The 19,709-nt window shown below is 36.1% G+C and overlaps 2 protein-coding genes across 2 annotated transcripts in view; both read right to left on the bottom strand.

Moving 5' to 3' along the window:
• The window catches only part of LOC102580804 (vam6/Vps39-like protein), a 12,018-nt gene extending 7,329 nt beyond the window's left edge, over positions 1-4,689 (bottom strand). Inside the window, exons 1-5 of the mRNA XM_006340564.2 lie at positions 4,251-4,689; positions 3,409-3,620; positions 2,247-2,378; positions 1,991-2,134; positions 215-327 (exon numbers count right to left, since the gene is read on the bottom strand). Coding sequence (XP_006340626.1) covers positions 215-327; positions 1,991-2,134; positions 2,247-2,378; positions 3,409-3,620; positions 4,251-4,683 — 1,034 coding nt within the window. The 5' untranslated portion in view covers positions 4,684-4,689. The remainder of the gene's footprint in view (positions 1-214; positions 328-1,990; positions 2,135-2,246; positions 2,379-3,408; positions 3,621-4,250) is intronic.
• Positions 4,690-6,078: 1,389 nt separating this feature from the next.
• On the bottom strand, positions 6,079-18,565 carry LOC102580460 (nucleolar protein 6). The gene is made up of 26 exons (XM_006340563.2): positions 18,248-18,565; positions 17,226-17,387; positions 16,240-16,405; positions 16,010-16,126; positions 15,791-15,924; positions 15,547-15,706; positions 14,118-14,185; positions 13,283-13,369; positions 12,929-13,044; positions 12,339-12,513; positions 12,147-12,257; positions 11,987-12,065; positions 11,742-11,885; positions 11,544-11,657; positions 11,327-11,448; positions 11,155-11,237; positions 10,945-11,069; positions 10,666-10,786; positions 10,456-10,593; positions 8,604-8,700; positions 8,367-8,492; positions 7,158-7,250; positions 6,966-7,071; positions 6,685-6,827; positions 6,474-6,560; positions 6,079-6,393 (listed from the first exon to the last, which is right to left on the bottom strand). The coding sequence occupies exons 1-26, from the start codon at positions 18,404-18,406 to the stop codon at positions 6,265-6,267; spliced, it is 3,162 nt and encodes a 1,053-aa protein (XP_006340625.1). The 5' UTR covers positions 18,407-18,565; the 3' UTR covers positions 6,079-6,264.
• Positions 18,566-19,709: the final 1,144 nt, after the last annotated feature.

The raw sequence follows: 19,709 nt of genomic DNA, 5'->3' as shown, positions 1-19,709 counted from the left end.
AAATGTTAACACATAACATTTGGTTTAAACCCCCCCCCCCCCCCCCCAACCCCCAGGAGGTTCAATGTGACCATGACTTAAATGAGATATATTTTTGTTTGGTTCAGGTAAAAAAAACTTTCATTAATATAAATAAGAAGGTGCTGAAATTGATCTAAATGCACAAAGTTGGTGCAGAAGAGGGGCGGTGGGGACAGGGGAAGGGGGCAATCACCTCATATGAATTGATTGCTCCTTTGAAGATCTAAGACTTGAATCTTCTGGTGGTAGCAATTTGCACAAAGCCAAGGCTTCCTCAAAGTTTCCAGATGCTGTTAGTTGTACAATCTGCATCATAGAGAAAAGTTGGAATCACACTCTCAAAATTAACTCAGTGAAAAATGGGTCTTCCCCCGACTTTTGTACCTGTGAAGTGTGTCAAGGAATTCTTTTACCATGCTGTTGAATTTAGGGATCCTTTATTAAGATCTGGTGGTAACAGGTTCAAGGTGCATGGCCTAACAGTTTCCACATACCCTGATCCAAACTCAATAATTCAGACCTAAAGTTCTTTTGGCTAACTGGCAGATCAAGTCCAAGAAGCAAGGTATGCGCCTGAACCCAGGTTTCACCGCTACAAATCTTGATTAACAAGCCATGGGATAATTGCCTTCATATCTCGATTAACTAGCCAGAGGAGCAGTCCAAGAACAAGAGTGGCTCTACCAGTCCTCAGTTCAGAAAGCACAATATAAGCACGAGATTACAAGCAAAACCCCATATTTCTCCATCTTTGTTTATTATTGCAAGGAATGGAACTTGAGTCCCACATCGGTTAAATGGGAAACTGATGTGGGGCTTATATAGCCTTGCTCTCCCACCTTAATAGCTATTCTCCTAAGGTTGTATCAATGGTATCAGAGCCACCCGATGTGGAGCTTATATAGCCTTGGGCGCTCCCACCTTAATAGCTAGCTTTTGGTGCTAAGGTTGTGTCAATGTTTCTTCTACCTTGGTCAACACCTAGCAGTTTTTGGTCAACACTCACTTAGGCATCAGAACTTGGCTCTATGGGGCAAACTGGGATCCTAGTGAGTTATGCAAGTTGAAGGCAAAAGATGGTGGTACTTGAGGTTCAACAGTAGACGAGCCTTGGATCCATAATAATAATCCAAGAGTCCACATTCCAAACCTTAATGTACAAGGTTCAACACACTGTTTTGACCACTAACATCCTTCAATCTCCATTATCCATCACCTCAGCTAAACACCAATAGTAATTGACTTAGGGCACTTCAGTGACGGTAAATCATAAAGACAAAATACACTGGTACTAGAATATACCCCCATCTGACGTATATTACACGGTTCACTTTGGATGACTTCCCAAATTAAACTTTCGAGTCTAAACTATATCACAGTCTTATATTTTTCCAATCAAACCAGCCGTGCACATGAACTCCAATATTTAACTTGATCTTTTCCACCACATGAATGTGATATACAATTCAAACAAATTTCTTAGTTTGCACTCCTAGTCAAACCACATAATATACAAAGAGATGAGGGAGCATACGAATTTGGACAATGTGCTACATTTTGCTCTTTTATATACAATGAAGAATATTCTCCAGTGCAATATTTTTTTTATGACAATTCTCCAGTGCAATAGTTATTTTCACGATTTTCTCCATAAAACTCTAGACTAAACTGATCTTTTTTTGATACCTGAAGTAAGAAGATGAATTATTTGGCTCATGAGATCTTATAAGCAAAACTCATAATCATAATCATTACAACTTGCAACATAGATTAATTTTGCAGGACTTAGACTTTCTGTTTGAGTGTCTAAGGCATTCTCAGATAAGCTTCATGACAAACTTGAGTCCATCCAAAATGAGTCATTCAAATACACTAGACATAAATGTGCTACAGTTTTAATACTGGATTAGAAGCGTAAGCAATATACTTCAACATAATATTAAAGAAAAAATTTTAGAGTGACAATTACCTGCGCACCAAGAGGAACAGGAAAAAATCCAAAAACAGAATTATCAAGAGCAACAATCACAGTATTGTTGCTTCGAACAAGATGACGAACATTCCGAAGGACAACTGTTTGAATCAAAGGATAAGGAACACGAAGAGAACGTATCTGCAATTTTCCAAAACATCAAACTGCATTGTCATTCCAGATTATTTAGATCTAAGGAGATTCGGTTAAATGAACAAAAAGTACTAATTAGCAAACTAAATACTCAAGCTACCTCAACATGTCGCCCTAAAAGACCTATTGCATACGGCTTCTGGATAATAACAACTGCAGGAGCCTCAGACCAACAAATCCTCCCTTCTTGGATCAACTTCCCATTTTGGTTAACTAAGACACCAATATTATCCTGTAACAACAACACTTAACAGCGATTAAACATACAGATAGTTTTCAAAGATCTTTTCTTTTTTCTTTTTTTTTTGATAATTAACAGTAATTTTACTGCAAAAAGGCAACCCAGAACCAACCAGTACTGGTTCAGTATGCATAAAAAGCTGGTCAGATAGTTTTCAAAGATTAGGAATTTACTCAAGAGAAGTGAATCAGACATGAATTAAATTTTATGGATTAAGTACTTCCAAGGAAGAAAGAAAGCTATAGATTAAATTCTATGGATTAAGCTTCATCGGCTAAGTCATAGAAAGAAAGCTATAGATTCTATGGAATCATATATCATCCAAGGAATGAGGATCAAAGGTGAATCAGACATGAATTAAATTCTGAAGTAAAAGTATGTTTCCCCTGCTCTATGGATACATTGGAGCTCTGGTATGTGGAATTTGAGAAGAAACAACACTTAGGGAAGATGGCCCACCTCAGTCAACCAGGCCATAGTGTTGTGTGCAAGTGTGGCAAAGAACTGCAATGTCAATCAACTCAATGTAATAATGACAGCGATAGGCATTAGAAGACCATTGAATGACTGGGAAGTAAATAAAATAGCTGAATCTCTCAGAAGTTTGGAGCATTTTCCAGGTAATAGAGCCACTTAAGTCAGCAAATGGCCGTGGAAGCATATCTAGGAAGTGAAGATACCTTATAGGATGGCATTTTTCTGGCTAGCTGTAAAAGAATCATGCTTGACTCAAGACAACTTGATGGAAAAGAGATTGAAGTTGTGTTCAACATGTGTTTTGTGTGGGAAGGATAGGAGTAGACCAGCTTTGGCAAGATGAACTACCTGCTCTTAGGTTCATTTTTGGTGTAAGGTAAAATTCCTAGATGATGCTGAATCTTTGATAGATATCGTAGAATCCCTGTAAGAAGAGTAAGGAGATACCTTTTCTTCTTTTGAAATGTAAATATGATTCCTGCACAACCTCTGTACCAATGATATATAATATTGTTACCTTTCTAAAAGAAATAACCAACATTACCTTGCCCAAAAGAAGTTCTCCGGGTGGAAGAGCCACCACAAGAGGTGCGGCGATCCTCCCTGAAGAAAACACCTCAGACAATACACCATTCGTGGTATTCAATATCTTGTACTCTCTTCTAATCCCCAAGCAAATATTCTCACCACACCATGACATCGACTTAACTGTGTCAGGAACTCCAAATTCTTTCACCTCCACAAATCCACTCCCCCCTAGAGAAGTTTCAAATAAAAATCAGGTTACAGTAACAGAACTCTTATATCATTAGAAAAATACGATCATCAATATCCAAATTGCTTTGAGCAAGAAACCTGATAATCAAAGGAAAAATAAATTACAGGCCTTTATGATACTTGTGTTAAACTAAATGTAGTGAACCGAAAACTATACTCCCCTTGTCCCAATTTATGTAGCACTCGGCTATTTTCGGATGTCGTGAAATGTTTGAACCATTCCATTTCTATACAACTTCCAAAAATTCAAATCATTAAATTATTCAATTTTTTGGGCATTATCTTATGTTTTTTTACATCAAACAATCTTTTCAATGATTATTTTAATATTTTCTTCTACTTTCATTATTCTAAATCTAAACATATATTTCAAGTTAATATCTCTACGTCCACTTAATAGTGCGGAAGCACAGTTCTAAATTATGTTTGTAACATCATTAAATGATTGATCAGCCCATAGAAAAGTACTTCCCTTTTCCTATCACATATGGCACAGACTGATCAAGTACACATCCACTCATCTAAACAAATGAGAAACCGTATTTCCGTGACAATAATGTAAAATTTTCAATTAACAATACAACAGTTAAACTACATTCAAGTTATTACCGTCGTGTTTGTAAATGCAGACTCTCTTTTGCCTCCCGAAGCAAAGTAACCCTCTTTTATCATCCCACGAATATACATTTGCACCTTTAGCCTTAGTAATCACTGACAAAGTCTCCAAATTAGGCAACCCATGTAACGCGATTGACTCGGAGAGAGAAAGCAGAAGTTCTCGTGAGACAAGGACTTCCATGGCCAGCATTTGTCTTCTGGAGAATCCATTCAGAGTTCTTTCAAGCACATAAGGTCCTTGATGAAGCCCTAAGGTTTCGGAGTGGAAATCAGATTGATCGGAAACGGAGGATTCTGGAACGTAAACACGGAGCGATCCATCGGAACATGCGATGAGCAAATTTGAGCGGTATGATTCAATGGCATCGATTTTGGAGGGAGAATTATTGAGGAATTGGAAGGTATCATAGGCAGTGTGCACCATCTTTCTTCTTCTCTGATTGATTTTGGTAGCATGTCAAAATAACCTCTGTTCGACAATTCACATGCGTATTAGCATGTTAATGCTTTGTCCCGCTCTTTTTGGAATTTGTTCATAAACTTTACCTATTTCCCACAGTAAGTACTCCCTTCCTTTTTATTTGTTTATCGGGTTTTTACTTGACCCGTTTTTTAAATATTTTTTTAAAAATCTTATAATACTAAAGATACGTGCAATGCATTAAAATGTTGTGGTTGTATTGAAATTGAAACTAGAAAAGCTATCGATCTTTTTTTTTAAAACAAATAAATTGAAATAGAGAGAGCAATAACTATTTTCTTTACGTTTTATTTTTCTACGAGAGATTGCCAAAGTGAAAAACATTTATCTCACTTGTAAAGTTTTAATTCTAATTGTACATGGGAACATCGTTTTGCTTTGAAACACCCAAAATTAAGCTAGCGTTTGGCCACAGATTTCCAAATATTCTTGGCAAATATTATTTGGGTGAAATTTCACCATGTGTTTGGCCATAGTTTTTTGGGAAACATATTTCATTTTTTTAGAAAAATGTGATTTATACCCATAAGTTTTAAAAACTATCAAAACTAATTTTAAGTTTGTATTACAAGTCAATTGGATCTTCGTTGCAACAAATAACAAGTAGTGTCCATGACACTGGAGCAATGTGGTAGTTTGGAGTGAGTGCAACAAGCATCATTTCATACATCGTGAAGTAGACAAAGCACATGACTTTGTTACCCTGAGCCGATTGTTCATCATTTTCATCAACAACCATATCATCACTTTCATATTCACCAAATATTTCATCACTATTTTGGTGTTCACGTAAAAATTATGTAATACAACGCAAACAACTAGTACAGAGGGTGTTTTTGTAAAAGATAAAAATTTGGTGTAAAATTTCAATTTTTAAAAGATCCAAATAATGAGATTTGGCCCAACTACTAAAAAAAACTAATATTTGAAAATTTGAGACATTTGCCAAATAATGACAAATTGTATGGACAAACACTATTTGCCAAATTTCCCCCCAAATATTACTTGAAAAATCTATGGCCAAACGGGTCCTACGAAGTGTGTATCACTCACTTTCCACTATGACGGCTCTGTTGTCCTGAGAAGCGTTGAAACTTACTTCTTCGTAAAACTTCTCTTGGTCATCAACACAACATGTTCTTAATAGGGCCAAAGGTTAGATTATGGTCAACTTATCCGAATCCTCAAATTAAGCTTGTACAAGTACAAAAATCATCGTAAAATCCATACTTCTACAATCTCCCTCTTGCGATGTATCCATTGGCTTTTGTTGATTACAACAAACTATTGTTCGTGGCTCAATTGGTTAGAATTGAAATAAAAGATTATGCATGCAGTTCTCTTTTTTCTTCTTTTTCTCAAATAATAAAATGAATTTCTCAATACAAATACAAGTACAAGTGATTGTCGGCTCTTCGGCAAGAGAACTACACATATACAAAAGTTGTGATGCAAAATTGAAGAGCTCCCTGCCAGCCAGTAACCTTGATAACAATACGCATAGTGTACATTCTTTTGAACATTTCAATTATCACGTTTCTGGGCCTTGACAACATGAATACTTCTCACAAGGCCTTTCCCAACCTCGCCTATGGTTTTTAGCGTATTCAAAAGATCCGTGCTCTCCTCCGCGAAGTCATCATGCTTCCGTTTCTGGAGAACAGACCACAAGTACCATCTTGTTATTAAACATCCAAACGTCATTGTTACTTCAATACAACTAGAAAGCATACCTGTGAACTTGCTTTTCTTAATGTAAGACCAAGAGCATCACCACCCACAGCATCGTACCACACCTTGACCACATCAGGAAATCCTTTCTGCATCAGATATGGGCAGGAAGAAATGGGTAATCCTCAGAATCACAGGAACAAGGGGGGTCAAGGGATTGAATAACTGACAAGCACCTCAGTGGAAAAAATGTCAGCAAATGTAAGTACTTACCTCGATATCGGCAATAAAGCACCTTACTGGATCAAAATTCACCATCAGCTTACTTTTCAATTCCCCAGAGTTCACTTTCAAGCCTCGAGGAGAAAAGAAAGGATGGAAAATCTTGGATGCATGCCCACGCACCACACACCGCTCTAGAAAAAAATTGGAAGTGTTTCAGACTCTAATTAGTACAGGAGTTTCAATGCTTAATGGGTGAAAATGGGGGAGGAAATAGAGGTAGATATCATGCGGAAACAAATGCAATTACAAAGTAAGATGAGAAAAAGAACCTTGTTCAAGTTCGGATGGAAAGAGAAGATGCTGGGGGTAGGGCAACTTATCTCTGTGGAGAAGAACAACAGCATCATAGTTGCTCAGAGGCGTGCGGAGAAGACACTGCAGGATAAACATCAACAGCACTATGAATGACACGTTGTAGCAAACAAATTCACAGGTACTGGAAAATTGATGTTTTTACATACTTTCCATCCATAAGAATCATATCCATCTTGCAAAATCAGTTTGGTCAACAAATTTGCACTGCTAGTTGAATAAGCCACCAGTCTTCTTAGCTCCTAGTACACATCAGTACCCACATTAATGCCAGAAAAAAAGCCATGACAATTGTGAAAACTTATCAACACAGACAACAATCATGAGAGGAGTTTGTTCTCAAACCATGAATGACAATATTTTTTAAAAACTAGTGAGGGTGCCACACCTACATGCACAGATTGTGTTAGACTAAACGCCCTGGTTCCATAGAAGGTTTAAATGCTTTATCTTATTGTTTGATTGCTTGATCTTGTGATATCTCACTATCCATAACGATAAGAATATTTATCCTTTTAAGTAGTCATGTCCCAAGCTAAATGTCCACAATTGACTTTATGAAAATTTTGAGATGAGAGGGATAACCTAATGGTAAGGACCCTCCACCTCCAACCATAAGGTTGAGGGATCGAGCCACCAAGGGAGATAAGCAGGAATAGGATCAATATTGAGCTCTTTGGTGGGTTTGACAACAGGTTTACCATAAAAAATATATTTTTTAAAAAAGATTTACTTCTAAGTTCTAGCTACTTTTCATTATCTAGTCTAGGAGTATAAAAGAGAAAAAGATGCACAATAAGTGGAAATGTAGATCTGGTGTAATTTTGTGTTGTATATATGTTTGATAAGCTTCCTATGCAAACGTTTAGTTTAAGAGTGAAGTTGTAACCTCACTGGTCCAATTATAGTACAGGACAGATCATGGTTACAATCATATGAAATACTTCTCCTTTCTCCTAAATGATTCTACCACAAACAATATTGACAAAGCATGTGGTTTGCATATAGTAATTAAGAATTACTTTTGTTGTGAGTATGTATATGGTAGTAAGGCAGCGGCAAAAGTAGGTTGCAGATGGAAACTAAGATTACCACGAGCCTCTCCAGAGGCCACTTTTCTACAGTTGAAACCTTGGTCATAATTTCTAGGATCAATCGTCTTAAGTTGACATCTAATCTACAGTGTTTTCTAAAATGTGCTAACTATTTGGGTGCAATATATTAACATTAGGAAGCAAAACACTATGCTTCTTCACTTAGTGCTGTAAAAGCAAAACACTATGCGCTTCGGTGAACAAGATTCCATAAAATACAGGCAAAGATTTAATACAAGTGTTCAATCACTGAGGAACACTTACTGCTGTAGTTGGTGAGGATCTTGTCCACGCTTCAGATGCGATGTCATATTTAGTAGTTAAAAACATTGCAGGACTTAATTTCTGTGTGTCCTTTTCATGCTCTTCTCTACTTCTCATGAAATTCTCCTGTCAAATTCATATGCAAATAGTATTCTGAATTATAAAAAAATTACATGGAAAAACAAGAAAAGAGCATGGAACGCCCTCCAAAGATGGATTATTTGGCTTGGTACTTACATTAATTTTATTTTTCTCCTCAGTTGAAAAGTCACCATCAAAATCAACAATTAAGGGAGAAAAGGCCCAATCATATTCCGATAATAATCGTAAGAACCTGTTTAAGATACAGAAATAAGAAAAAGTGACCAACCAACAGAGTTTATAACTAAATTTGAAACTGAAAGCACCATTTCAGATTTCATCCATTTCTTAACTCAAAAACAACAAAGAGCATGAAAGGACGGGGAAATTTAAAAGGGGAAAAAAACAAGCATGAAAAAAGAACACAGCTACCAGAGCTCAAACGTTGGTTTGCAGGACACTATATCAATTGACTGCTTTTGACGTGATTACTGTTATGTCAGTAACTTTTGTCTTATGTAGATCTTCTAGCCTACACGGGTCTAACTACCAAAGAAAAGTACTGCACTTCCACCCTAGCTTTTCTGTTCTTTTGAGGAATCTGCTGCTCTTTGATATAGATGCACAAATTGTCATGTAGAACTGATAAATTTATGAAGGTACAAGAAAATTTCTTATTTAAGTCGAGTCCTTTGCTTTTTATAATTAGCTTCAAGCCCCAATATCATAATGGGATTTTTAATACAAAACTGATCTGCACCTTCAACAATTCTTTCTCGGTCTGCATTAAGTTAAAAGTTTCACGGACAGCGGAAGTGGCTTGAAGCTTCTCATATTGTAGAGTCCAATATTCATAAGCAGTTAGAACTTAGAAGTAGCTTCTGCACCACACTCAACCCCAATAAATAATATGATAAATATTCTCTCAGTGTTCTTCAATCAAACTTGGGATTGTAAATGAAAAAAATTGCAAGCAGTGAAGTGTTGGGAATGAAAAAACTTTGGGGGTTAGTGGTTCATAGTATTCCTACCATTACTGTAAAACTTGAATTGGCATAGCTGTTAAATTTGAAGATTTGGCAGTGACCGTGGTAAAAAAAGAAGCGATAGTGAAGAACAGGAGGCAATAGGCAACATAAAACAGAAATGAATAGAAATTGGCCATGATTATGGGGATCAAAACAGTACAATCATCAATAATAAGCCAGTTGACAGCAGAATAAGCGACATGCCTGGCCGACCGAATATGCCATGGGGCCCAAACAACTTGCAATGACACCAGAAATTTGACCAAATACATCTACTGATCATGATTAGGACATAATAAATGCTAGGACCATGCAAAATCATAATTAAAGATCAATTAAAGTTACTATATTAGTGGCAATTAGAGCGTACTACTGTTTAACTGCCAAGAGCCATTGCCTATTTCATAAAAGAAAATCTGCTAACAATCAGCACCACAGCCAACCATGGCTCTACACATATGCACACTTTTTAGCCCTCCACCTCCTTCCGTATAAATCATGCCACATAAATCCATTACCTGAAGCACCACTAGATAGATTCCACAAAAGACCCACCACATTCTTACCCTCGACCAGATAGCATCAAATGCACGAAAAGTTAGCTGTTTCATTCAAGGTCACAACATTCTACCGTGTTGTGAAAGAAATACAAGTTGCAAGTGACACATACAAACATACACAAGGGAAAATAAAAAAGAAGTCCATCATAAATGAGAAAGAGCAAATATAATTTTGAAACAACTACAGAAAGTGAACACTAGTTGATGCACGCATGACAGTCGCCCACAATTTTGCAGGAAATTGTGAAGGTTCTCGGACGAGCACATGTATGTTCCAAACAACCAAATTGTAATTCCTTCGTTCTTGATAGTTAACTTATAATCAAATAGTTAAAAGCATTTGAGTGTGAAGGAGTGGGGAAGAGAAAGTAAACAGTAATATAATTAAGTAAAATGAATTCTGAGTGACAAATATTAAACCTCAAAAATCCAGTTATTCGGGAGAAAGGAGGTTCAAATGGCAAAGGTCTCAAGAAAAGATTTGAGACCAATAGTTCAACTGCCTCCTCTGACAGCACCGTGGAAAATAGGTGTGCAGAGACCCATCTTTTAGCTAGCCTGCAAAGCAGAGATGTAAATGAGCTACAAGGAGGATGAAAGAGGGCATGGAGTATGAACTCATGTCCCTACCGAACTATTGGTCCATATATAGGATAACGACCCCTTAAAGCATTGATCTTGCTTGCATGTTGGTGTTGCAGAAGAAGTTTTCTGTCAGCAGAGAGGCTCCATTGATGTCGACTGTTATTACCTGTGGAAAAAATCATCCTTAATCAATATACAGAAATATGTTCTTACAGCAAGAACAGTAGGTCACTACAGGCTGTCTTTTCCATATAAGGTAAAAAGTTCCATAAGGATGGGGAAATTTTCTATCTAAGTAGAGAATACAGGCACAAACTGTCTTACTTTGCCCAGTCACCAAACCAAGAGCCCTTTCATGAGAAATTTTAAGGCGGAATGCATAGCCAGACATTAGAACATCTACATCATCTTCTGTAGCTGTAAACATCATCCCCCAATTGTTCTGCAGACTGCCAGAATGGTGCACTCAAACGAGTTTAATGTTGGCTTACACAAAGTATTGTTCCTTGAAAAATAAACTCAAGAAAGACTAACCTCTCAGCAATTCTAAGAAGAAACGCAGTTTTTGTCTTCTCTATTGCAATTTCATCCATTGGCCAACTTCCAGATCCTTCAAGCTATTAAAAAAGGGGGAGGTAAATCCTTAAGATTCTTGGGGATTCACTGCAGATTATACAACAAAACTATTCAAGGATAGCTTTCATGCCTGAATCATAACTTCAACTGGATTAATACAGGTTGAAACAGGCTTCCTTAGTTTTATGTCAACACTCTTCTCATGTGCCAGAGGATGAGGCATGGGCGGAAAGACAGATGTCAACCTAGCAGCTGTGACTAACTGTAAGCACGAACCACTTTTGCAGTAATAGAAGTATCAATTATATATGTATGAAAAAAGACTCTTAAGAGTAGAGAAAGGAAACCTGAGTCTAGAGCTTGCACAGTCGACACCTTCAGTGGAATGTCATTCAGCTGAAGCAAACGCTTTGACAGCTCTTCAAGTGCCACCAGCAAACTTTTTGAGAAAGATATAGGATCTGAAAATAAAATTCATTATTCACAAGGGACATTCTTCAAGCTTGAGAAGGCAGACTGAAAGTAACCAGCAATTATGACCATACCTACATCCCTGTGGAGAAGACAAAAATCAAGTTGATCCACAATAGGAACGACTTTTTCTTTGGGTATGGAAAGATGCCTAGACAAAACATGCTCGGCAATATCTTTTATGATGAGATGCCTTTGCCACTCCTCATGTTCCCATACTGGTAATTGAGGACCATACAGAATAGAAATAAAAAGATATCAATTTCAACAATCTCCGAGTCCGGCAGAAGCAGAAACAGAAGTCTATCTATGACCGAACCTGCAACTTCAGCTATTCTACTATCACGAAACTGTCGAAGTGACGCCTTATCTCCCCAAAACTTCCGAAATTCTAAGGCCTGGTGGGATATCATGCAGTATGTATGAGTAAAGCAAAGTGAACAAAGGTTAACTGGATAATCAATGAGATAGACTTGTACCTTATCTCTTTCCTCAGGGCTAGGACCTATGACAGTCATTTTAAAGGCTGCCTCTGCAGAGCTGACAGAAATCCCAATGAGCAACGGCTCATTGCCTAGCTCTGACAGTCCCTAGAATAGTTTGTTGCCATAATAAGATCTGTTATGTACCATGATATCTTAGTTGAAGAACGACCAGTAATATATACATACCTCTTCAAAGTTGCATTCAGATGAAGTGTTTCTCCAAATAACACGAACAGACTTAGATCTGTCTCTCAACCCTTGGTCCATGAGGGAGAGTACCTTCTGCTCCTGAGATCTCCAAAACTCATCATCTAAGCAGTATCCTAAGCTAGAAACTTCACGGTTTCCCCTCAAGTTCAACCTAGAGGATCAAAGCACAACACAAGTGATCTTGGTGATGAACAACAAAACCAAAAAGACTAATATAAGACATTTATACTTCCATGAATAGTTGTGATCGAAATCTTAGGCTAATCACTTAGTACTTGACCCATTCTTGTTAGCGCCCCCCACCTCACCCCACACACAAAAACAAACAAAGCCTCTTATGTTGCATCCCCCTTTTATAAAGGCTCTAAAGACCAGCGGGACATACTGTATTGCAGATCTTTCAAAAGATAATTAGATATTTAAAAATATAATTTTATAGGGTGACTAGCTCCACTAAGCATCATTGATAATAGCCACCACGAATTCAGAACTCTGATAATAGCAAAAGGAAATTCAATTCGAAGACACTAATAGTAAAGCAAATACAAACAGTTCATTTGATGCACCTCACACAGTAGTCATATCTAGCAGGAAAGTCAATCTTTGTGATAAAAAGCTCATCAAAGCCACCATCTCCACTTTTGTTGATGCAATTAACTGCCAAAGCAGCCTCATGGCGCAGCTGTAAGTTATAAAAGCAATCAACACACTTTATTAGTGGAACATGAATCAGACTTGAAATAAAAATCCTTTCTCCTTCTCACTTTTTTGGACCATCTGAGATACAAACTATGGAGGAAGGACAGTGTTATTATTTCTCCATTCTCATTAGCAGTTAGTTCATTATGATCAAAATGGCAATGCACTTATTATTCAGATTAAATCAACTCAATGTGCACTTTAAAATTCTCAGAAATCACCTCTTGGAAACCATTGTGTGACAGACGGAATGCCAAATTGTAGTCCTCAAATGAATTGCAAATGACCACAGGAAACAACTGCATATCCTGCAATTTGAAACTTAAAATGAGTATGGGTACACCGTACAACAGCAATTTAAATTATTAGACCTGTCTCAATTCCTTGGAGACAAGAAAGAGAAAATAAGAAGTTGAAGTAATTCACCAAAATGGAACGCATGCATCTAATGAAGAGGTGCCGCTACAATTACATAGTGGGATGCAAGTTCTCAAAGACCAAACAATGGCATTTGTAACAAGGCGTTTAGATGTCGACGCCTAAAATGCATAAAAATGGAGGAACGGCCTAATTAAAAGCTTTTGTTATTTTGATCATGTTGCCTATTTAGACAACTAATAAAAAGGGGATTAGTAATAATTGGTTATCAACCCAGAAAAAAGATTTTTTAAGAATAATAACCGAAGACAGATATACTAATCTAGCTGAGACAATCAAACAAGAACATGAATTAATGCAATGTAAGGTGGGGGAACATGTCTGACATTCTTCCATATAAATTGCCTGGAAAGGTGAAGCTCCATTCTCTGTACCAGGTGATTTAATAGCTTTTCTGCACCTTGTTGATTGTTAGTTTCTTTTTTATCAAAAATGTCTTGGATTTTTACTTCTTAATTAAATCCTTGAACCTCTTTCAAATTAAGTTAATCATGAAACATAGATACATCTTTATAATCTATCACACACTTCTTTTTGGCAAGCATGTCTTCTTAAAGCCTCGTGCACACTCCCTGACAACTATAACGTGTAATCACCAAACAAAGAAAAGTAATAAACCTTGTTTGAAGCATTTTTTTCATGCTGGGGCTGAATAAAAAGCCCTTTATCCCACGCCTTAGAGGTGGCTGCAAACACAGAGAAATAATTAGTACTACAGTTGTTCTCTAACTCAACCAAATAAAAGATAAGTATGAAGAGCACATTAATTAAGATATTTCTCTTACCATGATTAGCCAACTCCACTAAATGAAAAGATAAAACATGGGGAAAAACAAAATTACCACAGCACCAAATGCTTGGAAGTGTACATGTTAAATAATGTCATCAGTTCTAGAGAAACTCTTCACATTATTTAGCAGCACTACTTTGTTAAAATCTCACAAGTGGAGTTCAAATAAGCCCATAACTTCAGTTAATATTCCTGTTAAGGTTATTAACAAATGTTTGGGAGACTAAGTGTTGGGCAATTGGTTTCAAGTCAAATGCAGGAGTTATCCACCTGATAACTCCTTTTTCCCTTGCAAGACAAATTCTAAGGATCAGAATAATTTAAGCACCTATCGTAGTAAGCGGACCTTTTTACCCATTTTAAGTAAGAAAAACATGCTTATCAACATGACTTAAGAGGTGCTTTGTTTCCAGGATTACAAATTATAATCCCAGCAAATTTTGGGATTATTGTATCCTGCGTTTGGTTGATTTTTGCTTCCAGGTATAAGCAATATCGGAATTATTAATTCCATCATTACAATCCATTTCGTATGCAATGTCAAACATTCGTCAAAGAAAGTTAATGAACTTTTATTTTTATCAAGTAATAAGATTTTATCAACAAATGGGCAAAAAATTACCCGTATACAAGAAGTATACCAAAAGGTAAAAGAACTCACAAAAAGATATGGGTTTTTACAAACAACACCCAATTTTCTGTACCTACTGGAATTTCGTGGGTGAATGAGAAACAAATAAGGGAAAAGTGGCTAATCCGCAGTTTCAAAAAAAAAGAAAAAGAAGAGAGGCTAATCCTCAAGTGTACAAAATCAAGGGATTGTTAATCCGTAATACAATCCATTTAAAACCAGGCATAACTTCTCTTACGAACTACACACACCAGGGTTTGATGCCCATAAGTCATAGGATGAACTAACACACTGCACCTACGAATTTTATTCTCATCTTGTTCAATGCAAAACCATAAGGTCATGATAAAGTTCTTCCCATTAAGCTGAGGAGGAAAACGAGGGATGCTTAAGGAGTGCTCGGCTAGCAACAAGCAAGCGAGAGAGTAGGGACTTCTTAGCATACTCAAGGCTTTCATGAATTTCTTTAACTTTTCGACCAACTCCAATTATTAATCCTATGTAATATCTTACATTTTCCAACAGAAGCCTAACATATCAATATCTGAATCCAGAACATGGTCTATCTTCTTCTTGTGCAGGTAAACATAGTACAAGAAAACCAGGATAGAGGACAGAATACATACCGATGAAGTCCACTGTGATACGAAATATCTGCATTGTATTCATGGAACTGTTGATATGATGCCTACCAGGCTTTGTTGCAAGGAAGGCCAATATTATAGAGATTAGAAACCCATTCAAGCAATCATGGGCATAGATTGAACTCCTTTGCCGAGCCCACACCTACAGATATGCAACTGATGTAATATTCTGACTAAGAAAAGCAAGCTATTGGACCATATTAGTTCCTTAAAAAAAAATGCATACCTTTAGCAGTATCAAGGCTTCCCCCAATTCTTTCCATCCAGAGAAAGTTCTTTTGACAAACTCTGCATTATCCTCAAGAAACAAATCCTCCAATATACTATTATTGTACCTTGGTGTTGCTTGTAAAGCATCTCCTAGGAGTGGAAATAAGTGCAATCAATGTTAAGAAGCAATTCAATATGAGAAAAGGAGCTTGACAAAATATCTAAATATATAAACCTTGTTTGAGAGTATGGATATTATTTCGCTCAAGGCGAAGTTTTGTTGCACTGAACAAAGATGTTGCAGCAGGAATTATCCTCACAACAAATTCAGCATTTCCAATAAGCTTAACAGCTTCAATAACAAAAGAACATCAAGTCAGATAAACAACTGAAACTTGCAGTAAACGCCAGAAAACTTTGCCCACAAAGAAGCAAGAGAAGGTATGGCAGATAATCTGACTCGACCTGGATAGACAAGTAGAATAGGTTTCCGAGCCTCATTTTGGAAACTAGACCACCTCACAGCTTTGATTAATGAAGATTTTGTCAGCTGCTCCTTGATTTTGCAGAGATAAAGGAATCTTTTGGCATGGTATCGATAATTTAGGTAATCTTTTTCATAAAAGCACTCCTGCCAAAAGGAACAGATTAGAAAAAGAACAAGATATGTCACAACAAGAAACTAAGAAGAGTAACATATCATGAATGTGGTTATTTACTATAAGACCTGCATGATCATTTTACCCAAATCAATTGGTTCCAACTATGTTCACGTGAAGCATAAGGTACGATCTTCACACTATTCATTCAGCGTACCTACAAAATGAGCTTTCACCTATGACAGATCCCATGAACAAAAACTTATAATCTATCAGAACTATAAAACCACCATTACATGTGTGTTTCCCAGGCCACTTTTTTCCAGTAAGATAAGCCCTCAACTAGGATTCATCAAGTAAAACTTCTTCCAATTCTCCACATTCATAGTTTGAAATTTAGAAGGCATGTATTGTGTAAAAAAGAAGCTATTAGGAGAAGATGGAAAACAGATAGCTTGCTTTATTCATCATGTTCCCTGCATTGCTGTTAAACCAATTCTTGAATGGAGTCAGACCAAGTAGAGCAATTTCTGACTTCAAGGGATTTGATTGTTTTGCAATTAAAACATTATCACATTTTAAATTTCTCACATTTCCATAGCTTATAAATCCTACACCATTGCATAGACTAAGAAAGAGCTAAAAGTTTAAAGTTTTGACATTTCAAACAATGTGAATTTTCTTATTTACATACCAAGCTTCTTATATTATCATGTAACCAAGTAAAACATTTGAACTTAGCATCAAAGTGAAAAGTAAATAAATTACAATATAATTTAATACAATACACATCAAGTAGGGCTTTAAGACACTCCGAGAGTATAGCTTTCTAGAGGAAAATAGACAGCACACCTTTGGCAAGTGAAGAAAAAGATCAACATTTAGATCGTGTTTGGTAACGCAATGTATAGAATAACTCCCGCAAATTTCCAAAGATTTTGGCTTCTTAAATGTGAACTCCACCTTATCCGCATTGATATCTCTAACAAACCCTGGCGCCAAGTCGGCCCTAACCTGCCAACGAAATGATTACAAGAATTAAAAGAGAGGGAGTGGAGCAGTGGAGTCAACTAGTAACTCAACATAATTTAGAATTCCTTGAATAAGAAAAAAAACTCACCACCAGAGGCTAATCCAAGATTTAAAGTTCTAATTCACCCACAAATTGAATTAGAACTTCAAATCTTGGATTAGCCACTAGTGGTTAAGTTTTCTTTCTTGTCCGTCTTGTAATTCTTGTATCTTCTTCATGTTGTTATTAATACAACTTACTTTATAAAAAAAACGTTCTAATTCACCCACAAATTGAATTAGAACTTCAAAATCTTGGATTAGCCTATGGTGGTGAGTTTTTTTTCTTGTCCATCTTGGAATTCTTGCATCTTCTTGATGCTGTTACTAATACACCTTACTTTATCAAAAAACAAAAAAAGGTTCTGATTCACCCACAAATTGAATTAGAACTTCAAAATCTTGGATTAGCCAGTGGTGGTGAGTTTTTTTCATGTCCCTCTTGGAGTTCTTGCATCTTCTTGGAATTCTTGCATCTTCTTGATGCAGTTATTAATACAACTTACTTTATCAAAAATAAAAAGGTTCTAATTCACCCACAAATTGAATTAGAACTTCAAAATCTTGGATTAGCCTATGGTGGTGAGTTTTTTTCTTGTCCCTCTTGGAATTATTGCATCTTCTTGATGCTGTTATTAATACCACTTACTTTATCCAAGAAAAAGAAGTTCTAATTCACCACTACTATTTCGTGTGATTTAAAGTATACCCACTGACTGCCGCTATAACATTACTACTTTCTTGAATACATAAATTACCTTTTCCTTCTAAGTATGACATAAAGGTTTTAGAAAGAGATTGACCTGGTCCTCAGGGATCTTATCAATTGCTTCTTTTATGGCAGAAACAACATTGTCCACAGTTACAGTGGTTTCCGGCGAGCATTCGAACTGAACCTCCTTCAACAGTTCCCTCACCTTAAAGTTCATCGAGTCCGTGTAAGTTAATGTATCCGACGCCATTGCTCTACAATTTCTGTAAGAATTATTATTTCTTGACAAGAACTGAATTGAAAAAGAATCAAGCGAGAATAAGAACAGGCGGATTCAGGCACTTCGTCTAAAACCCTGCTAAAACCCCGAAAGAACAAGAAGGGGCTATTTTTCTTGGACAAAAAGCGCCTTAAAAATTGGGCCTATAAAAGAGAGATTTGTTGTAAGTTATAACTTCTAACCTATTTATTATGCGAAGGGAAGTCCAAGTATTTTATCCCTATTTAAAGAGTTAGGGTTAGGAGGTTTGCACAAATGGCCATTTTAAGAGAGATTTAAATTTTATTTCCATTTTAAATTTGCGTGCCAAAGAAAAAATCATTCAACTATTTTAAAACTCAAAATTTAATTCGTTGGGCTAGCACGAATAAAATTTAGTAAGTGGCCTCACAAGTCACAAAGGCCATACGGTGCAATTTTTTTCCTTTTTTGACGTATGAAGGTCAAGAATTAGAAAAAGGAAATTATTAGATCGTTGGATGTTGTTTGGTTGCATTTATTGATTGTATTTTTAATTATCGTATTATTTGTTGTTATTAGTGATATTTTTTTTAAAAAAAATTATTTGTTTAATATATTTTATTTGAGTTGATGTTTTATCTGAAAACATTCATATTCTTATAAGATAAGGATAAGATTTATGTACACATTACCTTCTCGAACCTTATTTATGAGATTTTATTAGATATATTATTATTTTTGTTGTTATAATTAGAAATATCAATTTTATAATTTGATCTTTAACTATTAGAAAATTTTCATTCTATGCTGGTCCACTTGTCTTTTCATTTTCATGAATATTTATGATTTTTCAACGACTTGACATGCAAAATACTCAACCCTATTTTACTACATTCAAACTCTTATGTTTAGTTAAAAAGTGCATTAATTACTTAAAATAAAATCCCCGTATTTAGGGGGAAAATGTGTACACATACAAGTCAGATTTGCTTAAATGATTATGGGTTTGAGTCACGTCAGAAAGTAAGCGGGAACACTATTGATTTTGCTGATGCAAGTGAAGAAAAGGAAAAGAAAAAAATGTGTAGACAATTTTATCTATTCAAGGTGAAATGGGTTTAATTTAGATATTATAAGTACTAATAAAATCCCTGTATTTAGGGGGAAAATGTGTACACATACAAGGCAGATTTGCTTAGATGATTATGGGTTTGAGTCACGTTAGAAAGTAAGCGGGAACACTATTGATTTTGCTGATACAAGTGAAGAAAAAGAAAAAGGAAAGAAAAAAATATGTAGACAATTATCAATT

This window comes from Solanum tuberosum, unplaced genomic scaffold (assembly GCF_000226075.1).
Source record: "Solanum tuberosum cultivar DM 1-3 516 R44 unplaced genomic scaffold, SolTub_3.0 scf00020, whole genome shotgun sequence".
In the NCBI taxonomy this organism is placed as follows: domain Eukaryota; kingdom Viridiplantae; phylum Streptophyta; class Magnoliopsida; order Solanales; family Solanaceae; genus Solanum; species Solanum tuberosum.
This window is presented reverse-complemented; position numbering and strand designations above follow the sequence as displayed.

What these genes read in the sequence shown, in the direction of transcription:
- LOC102580460 (XM_006340563.2), bottom strand. Translation starts at nt 18,406, where the DNA reads ATGGCGTCGGATACATTAACTTACACGGACTCGATGAACTTTAAGGTG. An exon ending in TATTCTACTTGTCTATCCAG is followed by an intron (nt 16,127 to 16,239) that starts GTCGAGTCAGAT and finishes TTGTTATTGAAG; the next exon opens with CTGTTAAGCTTATTGGAAAT. An exon ending in AGATATGACTACTGTGTGAG is followed by an intron (nt 12,514 to 12,928) that starts GTGCATCAAATG and finishes TTGATCCTCTAG; the next exon opens with GTTGAACTTGAGGGGAAACC.